Raw genomic sequence first — 21678 nt, 5'->3', positions numbered from 1 at the left:
TTTTAAATATCTAAGACAAAACAAAACTTATATTATTTTATAAAAACTCGATTTTTGTAAGTATTTTTCAAATCGGTCCAAGTCACGTAAATCTTAACATTTTTCCGAAATATTTTAGCTGAATTTTTAAGATTTAATAAATTTTACAGTTCCGGCGGAAAAACTGCAACTTTGCATGGTGAGGCGGCCTAATACACACACACATTCATAATGCATGCTTTGATTATATAATAGTTCCACCCACACATACACACACACACACTATTTACACTCATACATGCATACAAGTAAATCGTTAGCGCTTAGACAGTGTTGCATGCCTCACGTACAATTTACAGCATTTCGGCTCCTTGTCGCTGCTGTTGCTGCTGCTGATGATTATACCTAAAAGTCAGCCAGCTCAGCAGCTGGCGATTTGCCGCTACTTAAAGCACTGGCTGTCTGCCTTGCTGCAAACTAAAAATATAAAAAACTTGCACGCTTACTTTGTTAATCCGATTTTCTATTTTGCTTTCTCTTTCTATTCCCCACCAACAACATCACCACCGCTATCACACCACATTCGCTACCGCAGCACTTGTGGCCTTTTCAGAAATACGGTAATTCGAGGGGACATCACATGCTGCTCGACAAAGGCCTACAATTCGGTATTGATTTGGAAAATTTCGAACAGGACGAACCGGCTCGACCACAAATCGACACTAAGGATCTACAAGCACTAACATCAGCAGAAGCAGAAGCAGCCGCAACAGCAACAGCAGCAGCATCTGAGGCATTCGCTTCGTCATCGCTTACAGCAATGGACACGAATGGCAGCAACAATGAGTGGCATGAACAGGAAGCAACAGACCATATAAGCGCCATCATCAACACAATAACAACAACAACAATGCCGCCATCAGTTGGTAAGTCGATAGCCGCCGCAACACATGAGGCCGACTCGCCACATTCACCGCACGCCAGATGGCAGAAGCAAGGCGACACAGAGGGTGCAGTGGCAACAGCGGCACCCAGTAATCATGTCACGTACGAATGGCGCATCAGTGACTGGTCTGAGTGCTCGGAGAAGTGCGGCAATGCGGGTGGTGCAGGTTTACGGGTAAGTGTTGCAGATTTTTATTTCAATAGTTTTGCAGCTTGGCTGTTATTGAAAGTGCGCCTCATATGAAGCGCACAGTGGAGCAAAGTGTACAACTGCTGATATATCTTCCAATCCGTCAAACTGTTGTGCCTCCAGATATTTCAAGCGTATTTTGAATAAGGCGGGATATCCGCCAAGGTGATGCTCTTCAGTTTCCCTTAAGCCCTGCAACATATACTATATTCCCTGCATTCCTCGCTGGCCGATATTCCAATCTTACTAACACACGCTGCTATTGGGCTATGTCCCGTCAGCACGCCTAACATTGTTCTATAATCTGTTCGCGTTAGTGATAGTATAAATCGAGTACGACTGGGATCGTCATGTTTGAAATTTTTTTTTTTTTTTCGTTGAGACAACTAGCAGGTAAAGCACTCAGACTTTCCATTATACTACGCTCGGATTCCCTTTTTAATTTTTATTAAATCTATACGACCTCCGAAGAAATCTGAGTAGTTCTAGTGGGGCCAAGGAACCAAGGTGGTCGCTTCTTAACACATCAGTGCCAAAGACCTCAAGTCTGATTCGAGCGAAGGCCGGACAGACGCTTTCACATTTTTTTTCTTTGTTCACTCCACCCGGGAGCATAGGGCCTCGACAAGACTCAGTCTTGCATTGGTTTCGTTAATCTATTTGACTTCTGACAGGGTAGGTGATTAGCCTGCTGCTACCAGTCCTAAGTATTAGGAATGCCCACCTTTCGTTGCTTAGGAACAACGCCCTCTTACTGCTTGAAGCACCATCTGTGTGTCAAATTTTTCTGGCAGAAGGATCACACAGATGGTTGAGGACATCGCTAAATTTGGTGTGTCTGCGCTATTATCGCGATTGCTCCCTTCATTATGCTGGCGCCACTAATGCAATGAGTAACTGTCTTTTTCTTAATTTTTTTGCTTGTTTAGCAGCCACAATGCAAGTAATGCGCTGAGTTTTTGTGCGGGAGTAAGGATTAGAAGGATACGGTTGTTGGGTTGAGGAATTATTTTTTTTTTTTTTAAAGAAACTAGCAAAGTAGGTAAGTTTGGAAAAGTGCGAGGACCGTGCTTTACGTGGGATTCGAACCCACAACCTCTGAGATGGCAGGCTAGTGAACTTACGCTAGACTACCGAAGCCGCTTTCACATAATCTTTGCATATATGCAAGTGTGCAGACTCCCCCATCTTGTACGGAATTTTCTGATAAGGGGGCGTCCATAAATTACGTGAGATGTTTAAGGGGGGGAGGGGGTCGAGTCAAATCTCATCTAATCTTACGTTGGAGAGAGGGGGGGTCTCGGCAAATATTACGCAATTTTTTTTCTGATTGAAACAAAAAAATTGTACATGCTTAAGATTTAATCTCAAGCGTAATCGTAGTATGATTAAGATCATTCACTTATTCGTTCGAAAGAAAATAATTTCATTCATACTTCGACGTTATACATTACTACCGTCAAACCACCATATTTGTTTTATACCAAATAGCTCAATTTAATCTGAATTTGCGGTACAGTGTAGCCCGTCGGTTGTTTTCTCGCCACTATGAGCCGAACGCCCTATCACTCAGGTTGACGTTTGACAATTCCGGACTTTAAAGAACATGACGGAAAATCATTTGCTCCATTTCTAATACGCGTACCGATTCAACCGCTGAATGCCTTCATCAGCACGCCTATTGATCTCTATTGCCCAAGTATACGTGATGATTTAGAGAAAATATGCTGCAGTACATGCGGTATTTACTTCGCATCTATCACAAGAGCTGCAGAGCACAGGAGAGCAGCTCACATTGCACCAGCTAAGCAAGTACGTATGTTCCGCAAAGTGCGACCCTCACGGATTGTCACAAGACGAGCTAATGAGTTACTGTGCGCAAGCGTCAACGGCTTAGAGTGGCTAGATTAGAACGAAGTTGAAGGAGCACATGATTGTACTGAAAATCATATGGACATGTTGGTCCCAATAGTCTCTCTTGAAACCGCGCATGATTCTCCATGGACTGAATTAGAGTAGATATTCTTTTTTTAATCGCAGTAGTTACGGAGGATGGTTCCATGTGTAGAAGTCCACGCAAGTGGGGAAAGTTACTGATCGCCATTCACTTGGGAGTGGCCAGGACGATTCTTCTACATATGGTTCAAGCAGCTCACAACGGCCGGGATTAGCCCACGTATCCTCTGGGTAGCTTCCGAACACCCGTTCGGGAGTGAGCTAAAGTGAGAAGGCGAAACATTCCAGGATAGCTGGTTGTGCGTTGGGTTTGGGACCCGCCACTTAAAAATCGCCCCCAATGAAAACTTTAAAAAAGCCTCGGATGAGACCTCCCTATACTGATGACGACCCCTGCAAACGAACTAAGGACTATGATTTGAGGGCATGCACCTGGAATGTCCGGTCCCTTAATGGGGAGGGTGCCTCTGCCCGGCTGGTTGATGTCCTCGTGAGAGTAAAGGCTGACATCACTGCCATCCAAGAGATGCGATGGACGGGGCAAGGAAAGAAAACCATAGGACCTTGCGACGTCTACTACAGCTGCCATGTAAAGGAGCGCAAATTCGGTGTCGGATTTGTTGTGGGAGAGAGACTTCGTCGCCAAGTACTGTCGTTCACTCCGGTGGACGAGCGTCTCGCAACAATCCGCATCAAAGCCCGTTTTTTTAACATATCGCTAATTTGCGCCCACGCCCCGACGGAAGAGAAGGACGATGCGACCAAAGATTCTTTCTATGAGCGCCTGGAACGTTCCTATGAGCGCTGCCCCCGCCACGACATAAAAATCGTGCTTGGCGACTTCAACGCCAGGGTGGGCAAGGAGGGAATTTTTGGTCCCACAGTCGGAAAATTCAGCCTACACAACGAAACATCCGGTAACGGACAGAGGCTGATCGACTTCGCCGGGGCCCGAAACATGGTAGTCTGCAGCACCAGATTCCAGCATAAAAAGATACACCAAGCTACCTGGCTGTCCTCTGATCGAAAAACGCGAAACCAGATCGATCATGTTGTGATAGATGGAAGACACGCTTCTAGTGTATTAGATGTACGTACGATCCGAGGACCCAACATCGACTCGGATCACTACCTTGTTGCAGCCAAACTGCGCACGCGCCTCTGTGCAGCAAAAAACGTGCATCTACCTACGCAAAGAATGTTCGACCTCGAAAAGCTGCAATCACAACAGACAGCCAGAAGATTCGCCACTCGACTCTCACTCCTGCTCTCAGAGAGTACTGCCCAACAAACCGGCATCCACGAACAATGGAGCAACATTTCTCGTTCTCTACGTACCGCCGCCGAAGAAGAAATCGGATTCCGGCGAGCCCGAAAAAACAATTGGTACGACGAGGAATGTCATGCTGCCGCAGAAAGAAAGGATGCCGCCTATAGAGCCACGCTGCGATCGGGCGCAACGCGAGCCATGTGGGATCGCTACAGAGAGCTGAAAAAGGAAGAGAGACGTATTATCCGAAAGAAGAAACGAGAGGCCGAAATACGTGAGTGCGAAGAGCTTGAGATGCTGGCCAACAGGAACAACGCCCGAAAATTCTACCAGAAAGTTCGGCGGCTTACAGAAGGTTTTAAGACCGGGGCGTTTTCCTGTAAGAACAAAGACGGCGAACTGGTGACCGACGTACAGAGCAATCTTAAATTATGGATGGAACACTTCTCGAACCTATTAAACAGTGACAGCTGCGCATGTCACCGAGAAAGTGAAGATCCCGATACCCCAATCGTTGACGACGGAATTGTCGTTCCGCTACCCGATCATGACGAGGTGAGAATAGCGATAACGCGGCTAAAGAACAACAAAGCCGCGGGCGCCGACGGACTGCCGGCTGAGCTATTCAAACATGGCGGCGAGGAGTTGGTAAGGTGCATGCATCAGCTCCTATGCAAAATATGGTCGGATGAAAGCATGCCTGCCGATTGGAATTTAAGTGTGCTCTGCCCAATCCATAAGAAGGGCGATCCTGCAATTTGTGCCAATTACCGCGGGATTAGTCTTCTAAATATCGCCTATAAGGTTCTAGCGAGCGTATTGTGTGAAAGGCTGAAGCCCACCGTCAACCAACTGATTGGACCTTATCAGTGTGGCTTCAGACCTGGAAAGTCTACCATCGACCAAATATTCTCAATACGCCAAATCTTGGAAAAGACCCATGAAAGGAGAATCGACACACATCACCTTTTCGTCGACTTCACAGCTGCATTCGACAGTACGAAAAGGGGTTCCCCATATGCCACGATGTCTGAATTTGGCATCCCCACAAAACTAATACGGTTATGTAAGATGACGTTGCTCAACACCAACAGCGCCGTCAGAATTGGAAAGGACCTCTCCGAGCCGTTTGATACCAAACGAGGTTTCAGACAGGGTGACTCACTATCGTGTGACTTCTTTAACCTGATGTTGGAGAGGGTCTTACGAGCCGCAGAACTTAATCGCTCAGGCACAATTTTTTATAAGAGCGTACAATTGCTGGCGTATGCCGATGATATTGACATCATCGGCCTTAACAACCGCGCTGTTAGTTCTGCCTTCTCCAAACTGGATAAAGAGGCAAAGCGAATGGGTCTGGTGGTGAACGAGGACAAAACGAAGTACCTCCTGTCTTCAAACAAACAGTCGGCGCACTCGCGTATCGGCACCCACGTCACTGTTGACAGTTATAATTTTGAGGTTGTAAAAGACTTCGTCTATTTAGGAACCAGCATTAACACCGATAACAATGTCAGCCTTGAAATCCAACGTAGAATCTCTCTTGCCAACAAGTGTTACTTTGGACTAAGTAGGCAACTGAGCAGTAAAGTCCTCTCTCGACGAACAAAACTAACACTCTACAAGACTCTCATCATGCCCGTCCTAACATATGGCGCAGAAGCGTGGACGATGACAACATCCGATGAAGCGACGCTTGGAGTGTTCGAGAGAAAGATTCTTGTTACACAAAAACACAAAGGTTAAAGCAAACAAACAGCTGATTGTGTGCTGTGTTCATTGCTGTGTTCATTGCATCATCTTATTCTTATACTCATATGTATATGCGTAAAATAAACTCGTTCATTCTCTTTTCTCATCTGTAAGCATAAACACACGACTTTTTATTTCCAAGAATAAGACTACAGGTTATGGGCCCAGCGCCTGTCTAACGCGTGAGAAATAAAATTGAAATTTTCCTGGAATATTGCGGCATTTAAGATGGAAGAAATTAAAATCAACAAGCTTGAAGTTGAGGACGGTTGGACCTTATGGAAGTTCCAGATAAAGGTGATGCTTAGAGCTGGTGGCCTATGGGAACTTGTAAGTGGAGCTGTAACGAAACCTGAAGCTGACGGTGAACCTAGAAAGCAATGGATAAAAGATGATGCAAAGGCGCAGAAAATTCTGGTCGTTTCAATGGGCGAAGCACCGCTGATGCATATTATAAATTGTGAAACTGCTGCTGCTATGTTTGCTACGCTGGAGAGCGTTTACGAGCAAAAGTCGGATACATCGATCCATTTGCTACAACAACAATTTTTTCAATACGTAAAAAGCGCCGAAGACAGCATTGCAATGCATATAGCGAAGTTGCAGAAGATTGCAAGGCAATTAGAAGATCTGGGTGAAAAAATCTCCGAGAATATGCTGGTAACGAAAATTCTAATGACATTGCCGGAGCAATATAATCATTTCTTTGCGGCGTGGGAAGCAACAGAGAAAAAGTACCGTACATTGAAAATGCTAACGGCACGCTTGTGTATGGAAGAATCTAGATTGGGTGTGCAGCCAAATACACAAGGAGCGTTCGTAGCTAATCAAGTTAAAGGTAAAGGCGACAATAAGAAGAAAGGAAAATGTTTCATTTGCAAAAAGTTTGGTCATTGGAAACGAGACTGTCCAAATAGAGAAAGTGTTAAAAAATTAGCACATGGTAATGCTTTTGTAAGTGAGGTTATGTTTGTGCAATCGAACATATCACGTGAGAGCAGTTGGTACATGGACTCTGGTGCTAGCGATCACATGTCTTATCGCAAAGAGTGGTTCCATGATTATGTCAAGTTTGATACGCCAAAAGATGTTCGCATTGCGGATGGTTCCATAGTGCAAGCATATGGTAGGGGGGATATTCACGTTGAAGCTTATAATGGCAACGTCTGGAACGGAAAGTACTTGGCTGATGTGCTATATGTACCTGGTATTAAAATGAACTTATTTTCATCCAACGCATGTTTAGACAAAGGTTACTCGTTGATAGCGGAGGGCAACGATTGCTATTTTAAAAAACAAGGCAAAGTGTGCTTACAAGGTCTACGAGAAAATTCCAAACTGTTTAAGCTCTTATTGAAGGTTAGCGGCGTGGAAGCTCAGGCGAATTTTAGTGCGAAATCTGAGTCGCTGCAACTTTGGCATGAACGCATGTGTCATCAAGCTAAAGACCATGTAAAGAGCGTACTAACTCAACGAAGTATTTCTTTTAATAGCAATGATTTTTTTTGTGAGGGATGTGTATTCGGTAAACAGCATCGGATGCCATTCCATGAAAGCAAAAACAGAGCTCATTCGATAGGTAAGCTTGTTCACACTGATTTATGCGGCCCTATGCAAGAGATTTCATATGGTGGTGCGCGCTATATGTTGCTATTTCGTGATGATTTTTCAAATTATCGATGTGTCTATTGCATAAAGTCAAAAGCAGATGTTGCATTGTTTGTTGAACGGTTTTTAGATAAAGCTGAGGCAGAAACAGGAAAGCGAGTACAGTGCATCCGTTCCGATAACGGACTAGAGTTCGTCAACAAAGACGTGGCAGAAATATTCAGTAGAAGAAAAGTGATTCATCAAAAATCAACACCATATACGCCAGAACACAATGGCCGCGCAGAAAGAGACATGAGAACAATTATCGAAGGTGCACGGTCTATGATTCACGCCAAAGAATTGAGCCTGAAATACTGGGGTGAAGCAGTGAACAATATCGTGTACACTCTTAATCGGAGTGGTAAATGTCAAGTGGATGGTAAATCACCATTTGAATTGTGGTTTAATAAACAGGCTGACTTGTCTGTACTTCGAGTTTTTGGATCGGAGGCTTTTGTGCATATACCACAGGAAAAGCGAAGAAAACTTAATGCGAAATCCAAGAAAGGTGTGTTTGTAGGCTACGAGGAAAACTGCAAGGGCTATAGGGTTTGGATACCTAATGAAAGAAAAATTGAAGTATCAAGAGACGTTATAATCAAAGAAACCTGCAAAGAAGCCGCATATGTGCATGAAGAACACGCTGAAGCAGTGGAAGAACCAACTACGAATGCTAACAAACCAGAAACCATAACTGAAAGCTGTGGCAATCACGATAGCGAAGATGCAACCAATCAACCGCAGATACGTAGGATCATGACACGTTCGCAAAGAGGAGATATTGAAAGTAAAGCTGCACTAAGCTATGCGTATATTGCTGAAGCAGATGAGCCGGATTGCTATGTGAAAGCAGTGTCTAGTAACCATTGTGCGCAGTGGAAGCGTGCCATGGATGAGGAGTTTTCATCGTTAATAACAAACCAAACCTGGTCCCTGGTAAGTTTGCCTACAGGTAGAACAGCGATTTCTAACAAATGGGTCTACAAAATCAAGCGTGGAAAGGAAGGTGAAATCGAACGTTTTAAGGCGCGTTTAGTCGCTCGTGGCTTTACGCAAAAGTTTGGTACTGATTATTTCGAGACTTTTAGCCCTGTTGCCAAGTTTACGTCAATTAGAATGATTTTTGCCATGTCAGTTGAGCTTGACATGATTGTAAAGCAGTTTGATGTGAAGACAGCGTTTCTCTACGGAACTCTAAGCGAGGAGATTTATATGCATCAACCTACTGGTTACGAAGATGGAACTGACAAGGTGTGTAAGCTGAACAAAAGTCTTTATGGTTTAAAGCAGGCATCGAGATGTTGGAATCAGAAATTTACTCAGATGCTGGAGACTTGTAATCTAAAAGTCAGTGCAGAGGATCCATGCGTTTTTATCGGGAGTTTTAACAGTGCGAAATTAATTCTTGCAATTTATATTGACGATGGCATCATAGCAGCGCAATCAACAGAAGCACTTTGTAAGCTGATCGATTATCTCACGAAAGACTTCGACATTAAAGTTTTTGAGTCGATATTTTACCTGGGTATGGAAGTTGTCAGGAAATCTGGAAAAATATTTATTCGACAAAAAGCATACGCAACAAAAGTGTTGGAACGATTTGGAATGCTCGACGCCAAGCCCGTCACAACTCCAGCAGAAGGTGCTAATTTAAACACAGAAAGCAGTCAGCAAGTGCAGTACCCATATCGCGAAGCTGTTGGATCTCTTATGTATTTGTCTACAGTGACACGACCTGATCTAGCCTATGCGGTGTCGTATGCAAGTCGTTTTCTGGACACTTTTACCAGCGAACATATTGTCTTGATAAAGCGAATTTTCAGATATCTACGAGGGACTCTCAGAGAAGGTATTTTATTCAAGAAAATTAAGAATTTGTCTTTGACCTGCTTCAGTGATTCGGACTTTGCTATTGATTTGGGGACAAGGCGATCAACTGGAGGTTATGTAATCATGTTATGCGGCGGTCCTATTTCGTGGTCATCAAAAATTCAGCAAACAGTTGCACTCTCAACAACCGAAGCAGAGTACATGGCCGCTTGTGAGTCAGTAAAAGAACTAATTTGGGTTCGTCGATTATTGGAGGAACTGTCCGGAAATCGCACAGTACCAGAACTTTGTTTAGACAATCAAAGCGCAATTAAACTGGTGAAGAATCCACAATACCACAAGAGGACCAAACATATTGAGGTCAAATTTCATTTCATCAGAGAGGTGTATGAGAACAAAAGCTTCACGCTCAAGTACGTGCCAACAAATACACAGCTGGCGGATATTTTCACGAATCCTCTAAAGAGTTCAAATTTCAATAATTTTAAGTCACTTCTGAAAGTTTGTTCATGTTTTGAAAATGAATAATCTGATCAATGAAAGTGGAAGTGTTACACAAAAACACAAAGGTTAAAGCAAACAAACAGCTGATTGTGTGCTGTGTTCATTGCTGTGTTCATTGCATCATCTTATTCTTATACTCATATGTATATGCGTAAAATAAACTCGTTCATTCTCTTTTCTCATCTGTAAGCATAAACACACGACTTTTTATTTCCAAGAATAAGACTACAATTCTGCGTAAGATTTTTGGACCTTTGCACATTGGCGAATATCGCAGACGATGGAACGATGAGCTGTATGAGCTTTACGACGACATAGACATAGCGCAGCGAATAAAGATCCAGCGGCTACGTTGGCTGGGTCATGTCGTCCGAATGGATACAAACGCTCCGGCTTTGAAAGTATTCGATGCGGTACCAGCTGGTGGTAGCAGAGGAAGAGGGCGGCCTCCTCTGCGTTGGAGAGATCAGGTGGAGAAGGACTTGGCTTCACTTGGTGTGTCCAACTGGCGCCGGTTAGCACGAGAAAGAAACGACTGGCGCGCTTTGTTAAACTCGGCCAAAATCGCGTAAGCGGTTATAGCGCCAATTAAGAAGAAGAAGTTACGATTTAAGTCTTCTATTGTTAAATTTTTATTGCACTTATAACTCTCAGCAATATTGATTACTAGTCTTAACTAGTCGTAAATAAAAGCACGAAGCAAATTTTTTTTCTTTTTACAATAACAATCCAACGCGTTTACATAAGAAATCCACATTTTGAAAAATCTCACGTGAGATTGGGGGATGGGGGAGGGGGTTGAATAAAATCTCACGACATCTCACCAGGGGGGGAGGGAGGGTCAGAAAATTGAAAAAAACACCTCACGTAATTTATGGACGCCCCCTAATATTCTCGTCTAGTTCGTTGTATAATAAATATTCGTGTTGACTATGAGATTTTGTAGACAAATTCCGAGGATCTCGTTTTTCGCTATGATGTCTACTATCTCATTTCCTTCAATGACCTTGTGGCATGGAACTCAGTCGAAATGTAGCTTACAATTCACTGCCAACCTATCTACGCCTCCCTGCTCTGAAGAAAGATCTTGGACGCTATACTAAACGATGTAATTGATTTAATGGCGGCCAAATTATCTACGTAAATGTTAACTTTGGAGTTGGCCCCAGTAGTGTCACAAGCTAGGTCTGCTGCCTTTACAAATTTGAAAACCTCGGCCTCGGCTACGCTGCAGTGATCTGGAAGCTTTTACAACTTCCTTAGGTATAACTTTGGACTGTATATTCCAGCTCCTACTCTACTAGTTATTTTGGAAGACGAAATATGTAAATAAATGTAACAGTATTTTGACAAAATTGAAAGCTTACTTTGCTTAAAAATTTCTCAAACCTTTATTTATTTTTACAAATCTAATGCGTCTCTTTCTAATAAACATAAGTAGTTCTCTACAAAGTTCACTTATGTCAAAATCTTGTTGGTTCTATGTTCAAAATTTGGTCCCGGATCAGTCCTCTTAGTTTACTGAAAAGCATGAGGCCACACAAAACTAAATTGTTTTATTTATTTTTTTCACATGAAACGTAAGTATTGGTATTACAGTCCGGAGTCGACCATTGACTCTTTTACAATATGCCTCCATTTATCCCTACATTCCGCTGTCGGTCTACGTTGTGGGGCTCTCATCTTTCGTGTACCATCTTCTACGACTTGTAACCATCTTTGCCGCGGTCGGTCTCTGTTTTTTGTCGATCTCTTCTCGCTTCGCTTCAACACCTTTTTGCGGTTCTTTCGCTGCTCATCATGAGGACGTGTCCATACCCACGTAATCTTTGTGACTTTATAAACCGTGTTTCATTTCGCCTCGCGATTAAAACACTGAGTTTGTGGTTATACCGTATACGGTAGATATACACCGTCTTCTAATCGTATAGGGCCAAATATTTTCGTAAGAAATTTTCTTGTAAATGGCTTCATTAAATTAACGTCATCAGTAAATTTCACGTTTTAAGGATCCATGTTTCATAACCGTAGATTAAGGCCGGTCTTATGATGGTGGGAGAGGTGTTGCCTTAGTGACACAAACCAGACCTAATTAGCACAAAAGGTGTAATTGTGATACATCAGGTCTTATCATAGTTTTGTGTATCTGCAAATTTTATTCCTTTAATATCAAGAAAGATTTCCTTAATTTATATGCCTAAAATATGCGGCATTAGCGGCCTGAAATGTTAGTATAATTGATTATATTACACAAGTAAATCAACTAGCAAAAAAGGCAATTCGGTTAAATAAAAAACAAACTGTTTGCATATGACTGTCTCATAGCTAAGTTCCCAATAAGGCATTCTAACGCTATAATTTTTGAAAACTTTGTTGATGGCTTTTACTCCTTTTTCAAAAATGGCACGAGTAAGCTTCATCTCCAGGCTTCAATCGTTTTTAAAATGCGCACATTGCTTCGAACTTGCAGAACACCGCGCAAAAAATTTCGAAGTGGGTCAAGTCGCAGCTGCGAAAGAGAGAAAAGAAAACTTGAGTAAAATTCTACAGCCAATTTGAGCTGCACTACATGTAATGCTAAAGCTGAGGAGCGATAATGAAGGAAATTATCACTTGTCTTGAATTATTGAACCATTTAGATGTTGCTAGTGTGTATTCAGAGAACTTTGTGTGGAATTCAGACTGAAATGATGATTTGCTGAGATCGATTGAGTTTCTTGATTGAGTTGCACATTCTCTGTCGCAACAATCACATTCTGATCGGTACAATACATAAATACTATACTATATTGTACATTGTACTATACATACAATGACAAGAGCTGTGAATGTTGTCCACCAAATAGTCAGTACTGTGCACCTTTTTTCATAAACTTCCAAACAGCGGGTAAGGAGTGAGCTTCATTTCAGCGAAATCTTCTTTAAAAAAAAAGTCACTTCGCTCGACAAAGTTCTCACTAAGAAAATAAGTCTACAATATTTTCTAGCTTTGTATACTTTGCAAATATCTCTACTAGCAAAGAAACTAATTTTCTGAATTATTATTATACCAACTATTTATGAATCCTGCACCAACGTGCGACAATCGGTCGATTATAGTCCTAACAAGTAGACCTTGTACATTGACAATTGTTGCAGTAGTCTGTACTAGTGACACGAGTGGCGTCCAGCAGTTTTGTCACGTCCAGTCGTGTTGCAATCATTGCATTGCCTGTGCACATTGTCAGCATATTTTTCCGGTACAAATGCATATTAGCTGCAGGCGGCTTACACTGCGTATGAGTAACATCTTCCCTATGCGACTAATGTTACTATTAACCAATCGATTAACCAAACACATTTATCTTCATTCCAACATTTTGGTTTTTAACATTTTTTTTTTCTTTTTTGTATCTTTACTCCCTCACCTCTCACAGCGTCGCTCAATCACTTGCTTACGTTTACGCCATCATTTGCCCACCCAAAACGCCCTGGAATCGCACGTTGAAGCGGACATCGAAACGGTGGATAATGGGTACTGTCTGGATTATGGCCTGAACATTCCCGACACGTTCGAAGGGTGCGGTCAAGAGGAGTGCGCCCGTTGGGAGACTAGCGAGTGGACGTTATGTCAGCGTTCGCGTTGTTTTGGCCGCAACACAGCCATACAAAAGCGTGAGGTTAAGTGTCGCTATGCGAATGGCACGGAGGCGACGGACGCCTGTAGTGTGGCACAGCGTCCCATTAGTCGACAGGAGTGCTACAGTGAACGTTGCAAGGGCGTTTGGCGTGTCGAGCCATGGTCGGAGGTAAGTGTGACAGTGCGTTATCGTTGACTGTTGCGCTATTGCGCTTTCATAGTCATCTTCAACTCGGTTTCGATTTTATTTATTTACTTACTCACTCACTTTTTCTTTTCAATGTTGCAGTGTAATGCGCAATGCGGTCGCCAGGGAATCAAATACCGCATTTTACAGTGTGTTTGGTATGGCACACGACGACCGGCGGGCAATGCTTGTCGCCATCAGCCGCGTCCGGCGGTGATGAAAGTGTGCAAGAGTCCGCCCTGCTTTACGAAAAGTGAGTAATGAAATTCTTTTGTCTATCTAAATATTAGCGATTAAATTATCAAAGCGGGACTCGATATTTGCAATATTCCAAGATGACTAGTTCGCGTATGCGAACAATTAGTAGGTAATATTTTTATTACTTTTTGATTATTTTTCAGGAACGTCCCTTTACAACTATAAGTATATATTAACTTGTGTAGGTTGAGCGAATATATTAAGTAAACTGCTGAGCGAAACTAAGACTACTCTTTGCGCTAAGAAAGATGCATATGTTCGGGATCCCGAAAATCGTTCCGGGATATAACATTTGTAAATTTTATAAAAATTGAATTTTTATATTAAATTTCAAGCCATAATGTCAGTCACCCCTGAGAGAAGAGTGGCCTGGCTCTACCCCCAGACACTAGGTTTGATTTTACTGAAAAGGAGATTTCAATTTCACAATTCAAACCCTCCTCCTTTATCGGGGTGTGAAGCCAGGGCAGCTTAAGCCGGCAAAGTTATAATGGAACGTTATGCGACTTCATATGAAGGCATGGCTATCTCTCATGAAAGTGACATGAAATGACCACAAAAATGATGCAGTTCCAACTCGCTAGACTTTCGCTTTTCAAGTTTATTGAAAGATCAGTTCTATGCCAATAAGGCGCATTCAACCAATGACCTTAAAATCCCCACAGATCTGATAGTCATAGAGTCATTGAAAGTTGGACCTTTAGAATGAATTTCACAAAATGAGGTCACGGAAAATATTTAAGCGTTGTGATGTTTCTTACGAACTGCCGGCGGAGCCATTCAAACATGGCAGCGAGGAGCTGGTATGCTGCGTGCATCAGTTCTTATGCAAAATATGGTCGGATGAAAGCATGCCTGCCGTTTGGAATTCAAGTATGCTCTGTCCAATCCATAAGAAAGGTGGTTCTGCAGTCTACCAAATACTGCAGTATTAGTCTTCTACATATCGCCTATAAGGTACTAGCGAACATATTGTGTGAAAGGCTGCAGCCCACCATCAGCCAACTGATTGGACCTTGTCAGTGTGGCTTTAGACCTGGAAAGTTCACAATCCACCAGATATTCACAATACGCCAAATCTTGGAAAAGACCCATGAAAGGAAAATTGACACACATCATCTTTTCGTCGACTTCAAAGCTGCATTCGACAGTACGAAAAGGAGTTCCCGGTATGCCGCGATGTCTGAATTTGTTATCCCCGCAAAACTTAAACGGCTATGCAAGATGACGTTGCTCAATACCAGCAGCGCCATCAGAATTGGGAAGGACCTCTCTGAGCCGTTTGATACCAAACAAGGTTTCAGACAGGGTGACTCACTATCGTGTGACTTCTTTAACCTGATGTTGGAGAGGGTCTTACGAGCCGCAGAACTTAATCGCTCAGGCACAATTTTTTATAAGAGCGTACATTTGGTGACGCATGCCGATGATATTGATATCATCGCTCTTAGCAACCGCGCTGTTGATCTGCCTATTCCGAGTCTGGTGGTGTTCGAAGACAGAACGAAGAACCTCCGTCATTAAACAACAGTTGGTACACTCGCGTATCGGCACCCATGTCACTGCTGACAGTTATGATTTTGAAGTTGTAAAAGACTTCCTTTGTTTAGGAACCAGTATTAGCACCTATAACAATGTCAGCCTAGAAATCCAGCGTAGAATTTCTCTTGCCAACAAGTGTTACTTTGGACTAAGTAGGCAACTGAGTAGTAAAATCCTCTCTCTCTAAACAAAACTAACACTCTACAAGGCTCTCATCATGCCCGTCCTAACGTATGGTGCAGAAGCGTGGACGATGACAACATCCGATTAAGCGACCTTTGGAGTGTTTGAGAGAAAAATTATGCGGAAGCTTTTTGGACCTTTGCATGTTTTTGACGGCGAGTATCTTAGGCGCTGAAACCAAGAAGTGTAAGAGCTCTGCGGCTTCATAGACATAGTGCAGTGAATAAAGATCCAGCGGCTTCGTTTGTTGGGTCATGTCGTTCGAATGGATGCAAGCTCTCCGGCACTGAAAGTATTCGATGCGGTACCAGCTGGTGGTAGCAGAGGAAGAGGAAGGCCTTCTTTGCGTTAGAAATATCAGGTGGAGAAGGACTTGACTTCACTTCGTGTGTCCAATTGGCGCCGGTTAGCACGAGATAGAAACGACTGGCGCGCTTTGTAAATTCGGCCAAAATCGCGTAATCGGGTATCACGCCAATTAAGAAGAAAGAATATGTTACTTACACAATGGCATGCATTGGTCTTTCAAATAACACAGAATTTCATTCATACATCACACAACCTGTTTTATTCCACTTCAATATTGATCACTTTTCTTCTGTATACCTATAATTTTTGTTTGACAATTCTTTTTCAATTGTTTCCCTTTCAGCTTTTGAGCAATGCCAAGACACTTCCCGGTATTGCCGCAATGTGCGTTCGATGGGATTGTGTCGATTACATCGCTACCAAGAAAAATGTTGTAAATCCTGCAAGTTCAATGCCTATTACAATTAACGACAACTGTTGGCGAGGAAGGCAAGGCCCATACCTTGTCGAGGCTGAGACTGAGCCCAAAGACGAGGTTAACTATTGGTTGCGTATAGCAAAGCTAAAGCACCCAGAGCCATAAAACAAACTCATGCAAAACAAATTCCAAAGGAAGCAAACCAGCAACAATTCAACAGCAGTCAGTGGGCAAACCCACAAAACCGAAGGCAAACAAATAATCGTTGGAACATTACTACTACATATATTCATACACATACATATATAGTTCATATAAACACAAAAGTAAGGTAAAGTGAAAATAGAAATAATAATAAAAATAATTCTTATAAATGAACTCCCCGCCATTTCCAGCATAAAATGGCAAAATAGGTTATTAAAAGCAAAAAACACGATGTGCAAACCGAAAACCAATTGAAGCAAATAATTTGTAAGCAAAAGCAAGCAAATTACTACATAATAATCTATTATTTATAAAATAAATATTTGAATGCATTCAACGCGCGCGACCAAATAGAAAGCAAATGCAAATAAGACTAACTATACATAAATACTTTATACATATTTACATAGCACAAGTGCGTGTGGGTGTGTGCAAGTGCATACATTGATACTAAAGCAGAAATAACAACAAACACCAGGCAATCCAATGCAACCACATAAAAATGACTAAATCAACACAGCGAAAGAATGACTGAATGAATGGCAGTGGAGGAGATGTGGCAAGAGCAGGTCGCACACACACAGACATAAAAGATGTAAATGTAAAAACTCATATAAATAAATTACCACAAATATGAATATAATAGAAATGATTCTATACAAAAGGCGAAAAGTAAACAGTGAACCGTAAATAGTAAATATGAATGCACCTCAAATTAAATAGTTTTACTGATGGTTATATATGCACGCATACTATTGGTTGCATACACACATACATACATGCATCGAAACCTGAACCATAGCATCAAATTGTATGTGTATAGGCCTATGTAAATATATAAATATTTATGTGAGAAAAGTACACGTATCTTAGCTTATTTTAAGTGAAATCCACATTGAGATATTTATTTCAAAATTTATTTATGCGGTTTTGAGCGGAAGTTTCATCTAAAGAAAGTGAATGCATTTGAGGTTTGTAATATTTAATTTTTTCTGTATAGAGTAAATAATAATCCCAAGGATAATAGAGTTCAAGGTTTGGTCAACCAAGTATGCAGGCCAACTTTAAGTAGGCAGCAGAGTTGCGCTTTTGTTTAGAATTTCATTTGCCGGTCAGATCGCGGCATCTCTGAAAGGGCGTATTTCACAATACTAAGAGAGTTGTTCAATGAGTCTTTAGGAAAATAGAAGAAAAAACTTAATTTTAATTTTAAATTTAATTTTTAATATTTTACTTTTAAATTTTTTATTTCCATATTTTTTTTTTATCTAAATGTTTTTTGAACATGCATCCCAATCAAAAATACTCCTTTGAAATTATATTCTGATGGATTTATTTTTTTTTTTTTTTTTTTTTTTTTTTGTATGTATACTTTTATTTGCAATCTATCTTGACGACAATAAGCAAATGTTATAATATTTGTAATCTTAACCTAGGTACTTAACAGAAATGGTTTAGTATCCACTGAGACTAACCATTATATGCCATTTTATGTTGGGATATTTTATATTATTTATATGATAAATCTAGTATATGGAATCGTTTTAGTCGTTAGTTTTATTTTTGACGTGATAACGTCTTATAATTCGATTTAATAGGCTGCACGCACGAAAAAATGTGTCGTTACCTTGCTCATATGTAGTTACCTTGCTCATTGCATTGAATGAACTGCAAATTCTTTCACCATTCGAAAGCTACATCCTCCACGAGTAACATGGATTATATTTTATTTTGGAAATAGGGCTCGAGATATAGGTCAAAACGTGGACCCGGGTAACCTTCGGATGTGTATGTACAATATGGGTATCAAATGGAAGCTGTTGGTGGATGCTTTAGTCCAGAGTATTTTTCATGCCGCTCCGCGACTAGGGTCTCGAGATAGAGACCAAAACGTGGACCCTAGAATGTGTTTGTACAATATGGATATCAAATGAAAGCTGTTGGTGAATGCTTTAGTACAGAGTATTTTTCATGCCGCTCCGTGACTGGGGTCTCGAGATATAGGTCAAAACGTGGACTCGGGTAACCTTTGGCTGTGTATGTACAATATGGGTATCAAATGAAAGCTGTTGATAAGTGCTTTAATACGGGCTAATTTGTTATGTTATGTTATGTTATTTCATGTTATGTTATGTTATGTTATGTTATGTTATGTTATGTTATCTTATGTTATGTTATGTTATGTTATGTTATGTTATGTTATGTTATGTTATGTTATGTTATGTTATGTTATGTTATGTTATGTTATGTTATGTTATGTTATGTTATGTTATGTTATGTTATGTTATGTTATGTTATGTTATGTTATGTTATGTTATGTTATGTTATGTTATGTTATGTTATGTTATGTTATGTTATGTTATGTTATGTTATGTTATGTTATGTTATGTTATGTTATGTTATGTTATGTTATGTTATGTTATGTTATGTTATGTTATGTTATGTTATGTTATGTTATGTTATGTTATGTTATGTTATGTTATGTTATGTTATGTTATGTTATGTTATGTTATGTTATGTTATGTTATGTTATGTTATGTTATGTTATGTTAATGTTAACTCATTCTCTATATCCATACAAAATATCTATCAAACAAATAAAATTAAAATTTTCTTTTGAAAAATGCAACCATTCAATCAGTATTTTCTTATGACGTTATCACGTTAAACTATCGTCAGTAAACCGACTTTACAGACAACCTCTTTTTTTCACGTAAAAGGTTAGATCCGTTGGTAGTAATGCAACAGTACTAAGAGAGTTGTTCAATGAGTCTTTAAGAAAATAGAAGAAAAATATTATTTATTTTTTATTTTTTTTTTATCTATTTTTTTATTTTTTTTTAGCTAAATTTTTTTCCAACATACATCCGAATCGAAAATACTACTTTGAAGTTATAAATATTATTTTTTTAATTTTTTTTTTCAATCAAAAGTACTCCAGAGAAGTTATATTCTGACGGATTTATTTTTTTTTTTTTCGTGGAAAAGCTTGGATCCAAAAATTAAATTTTAATTTTTAATTTAATTTTTAATATTTTTTTTTTAATATTTTATTTCCATATTTTTTATTTCTGTTTTTTTTTAGCTCAATGTTTTTTGAACATGCATCCCAATTAAAAACACTCCTTTGAAGTTATATTCTGATGGATTTATTTTTTTATTTATTTATTTTTTTATTATTTTATTTCTCCTAAGTATCAAGAGAAGAAAATTAGAATTTCTAAACAGCTAAGTTCTGCATTTTGGACGGTTTCAAGTGGAGTGACCTGTGTGAAATTTTATGTTGTTTAAAATAAAGCGGGACAAGGAAATAAAGTTACAAAGCAACAGAAGAGAAATCTGCTGCGTTGAGGCGTCAGATGCAGGCACAAAAGCTTAAAGAAGGCATACTTATATATGTAAATGTATAAGTGTGTAGATTTTCAAGAATGAAGTACGGAAATAGGTTTGTCATAACCTTCTGAGATCCGACCGCAATTAGACATAGCCTTTTCTACCATTTTTATTTTTACTTTCCACAGCCATTCAGCTATGGCGTCATATTCGCTTAAAAACAAACTTGGTTAAATTTCGGGAGTCCTTTGTGTACGAAAAATTTCCTTCAAAGCCATAACAAATATGTTTATGGATGGCTCTAAGGATTGGCGAGGGAGTAAACTGCTAGGAGCGAAGCTTAAATTTAGGCTACTGGACTACTGTAGTCTTCTCCAATCGGAGGTCACCCCAATCAAAGAATGTGAGATTTCCAGTGGATTGATTGCCTACTTTTGTAACATTTACTAAGACAACCAAGAGGCAATTAAAGCCCAGAGCTCCTTGTTGATGCGTTCGAAATTAGTCGGTGAATGCCTGAATACTTTGATATTTGGTTCATATTTGGTCGCATAGCGGGAAAGTGCTGGGTTGATAAGCTATGTTGCTAGACAGGGGTATCTGGAGATAGTTTCACCGCAAAATGAGATGATTGGAGATCCCTTGAGAACCTGTTATCTTGTATTGGAAAGATGAACTTCTTGTCAAATCAGCGAGCGGTGTAAAGTCGCAAACGTGCAAAGTCGCGGGATGTTTGTGGACACGCGTAGGTCAAGACGCTCGAGGGAACTTCTAAGACTAACAAAGCCACATTTTTCTTATTCGGTGGGTTACCGGGTTACCGAGCAGTGCCCGCAAGGTGTTTATGAGAGGTGAGACCTAGTATTGCCTCACGTCCTTTCAGCAGAAGAAGGAATCATCTCAGCTCCTTCTACTCAGCTGTTCCACTCTCGCCGGCCTAAGATTCAGTTATCTCGACTTTCACTTTAAATGGCACTTACACGACCTAGCCTTCCTTGAGGAAATATGAAAGGAAAAAGTACCGCTTGGGCTCAATGAGGATGTGCATTGATCAAACACCGTCAGGGGTGAACTCAAAGTTTTTAAAAATACAGGGGTAGCAGAAGTCTAGTTTGTAGACCGAGCAATTCACTCGGATTTCGGCACGTGACGCGGCAGCTTTCACTGCAATGTTCTCGGGTACCACATTCAGCATTGTGTTGAGCGCTAGAATAGGTGTGGTCCGAAGCGCCTCACTGATTTCTATGAGGACAAAATTTTGGATCCATCATTGCATTAAGCGCTAAAGTAGGAGTGGACCAAAGCGCCTCGTTGATTCCAATGAGAGCAGATCTTTGGACTTTTATGTTGCAAGTAGTTAAAGGTTTAATCTTGAACCTCTCTAAAGATCTTTCGCGGTCTCTAAATTAAAACATCCGTTCCACTCCAAATGGCGAATAGTTTTATGAGGCTTTTAAGAAGCCCGTCGGATTAGATAGGTCGGACACGTACTGCGCATGCCGAAATAACGAGATGCTAGAGAAGGATTTTATTGTAACTCCCATTGGAG

General features: G+C 40.7%; 1 protein-coding gene across 8 annotated transcripts in view; it reads left to right on the top strand.

The window, feature by feature from the left end:
- The window catches only part of LOC128865125 (protein madd-4), a 322915-nt gene that overhangs the window by 285596 nt on the left and 15641 nt on the right, over positions 1–21678 (top strand). For 7 of the 8 annotated variants that reach the window (XM_054105124.1, XM_054105122.1, XM_054105126.1 and 4 more), the window contains 4 exons: positions 575–1099; positions 13493–13864; positions 13985–14135; positions 16518–16923. In XM_054105124.1, the coding sequence (XP_053961099.1) occupies positions 575–1099; positions 13493–13864; positions 13985–14135; positions 16518–16642 (1173 nt within the window). In that variant the 3' untranslated portion in view covers positions 16643–16923. Of the gene's footprint in view, positions 1–574; positions 1100–13492; positions 13865–13984; positions 14136–16517; positions 16924–16987; positions 17728–21678 lie in introns of those variants that run through there. The other variant, XM_054105120.1, reaches the window with a different exon arrangement.

This window comes from Anastrepha ludens, chromosome 5 (genome assembly GCF_028408465.1).
Source record: "Anastrepha ludens isolate Willacy chromosome 5, idAnaLude1.1, whole genome shotgun sequence".
Classification (NCBI taxonomy): Eukaryota; Metazoa; Arthropoda; class Insecta; order Diptera; family Tephritidae; genus Anastrepha; species Anastrepha ludens.
The sequence above is the reverse complement of the archived record's forward strand: the minus strand, read 5'-3'. Positions and strand labels throughout refer to the sequence as shown.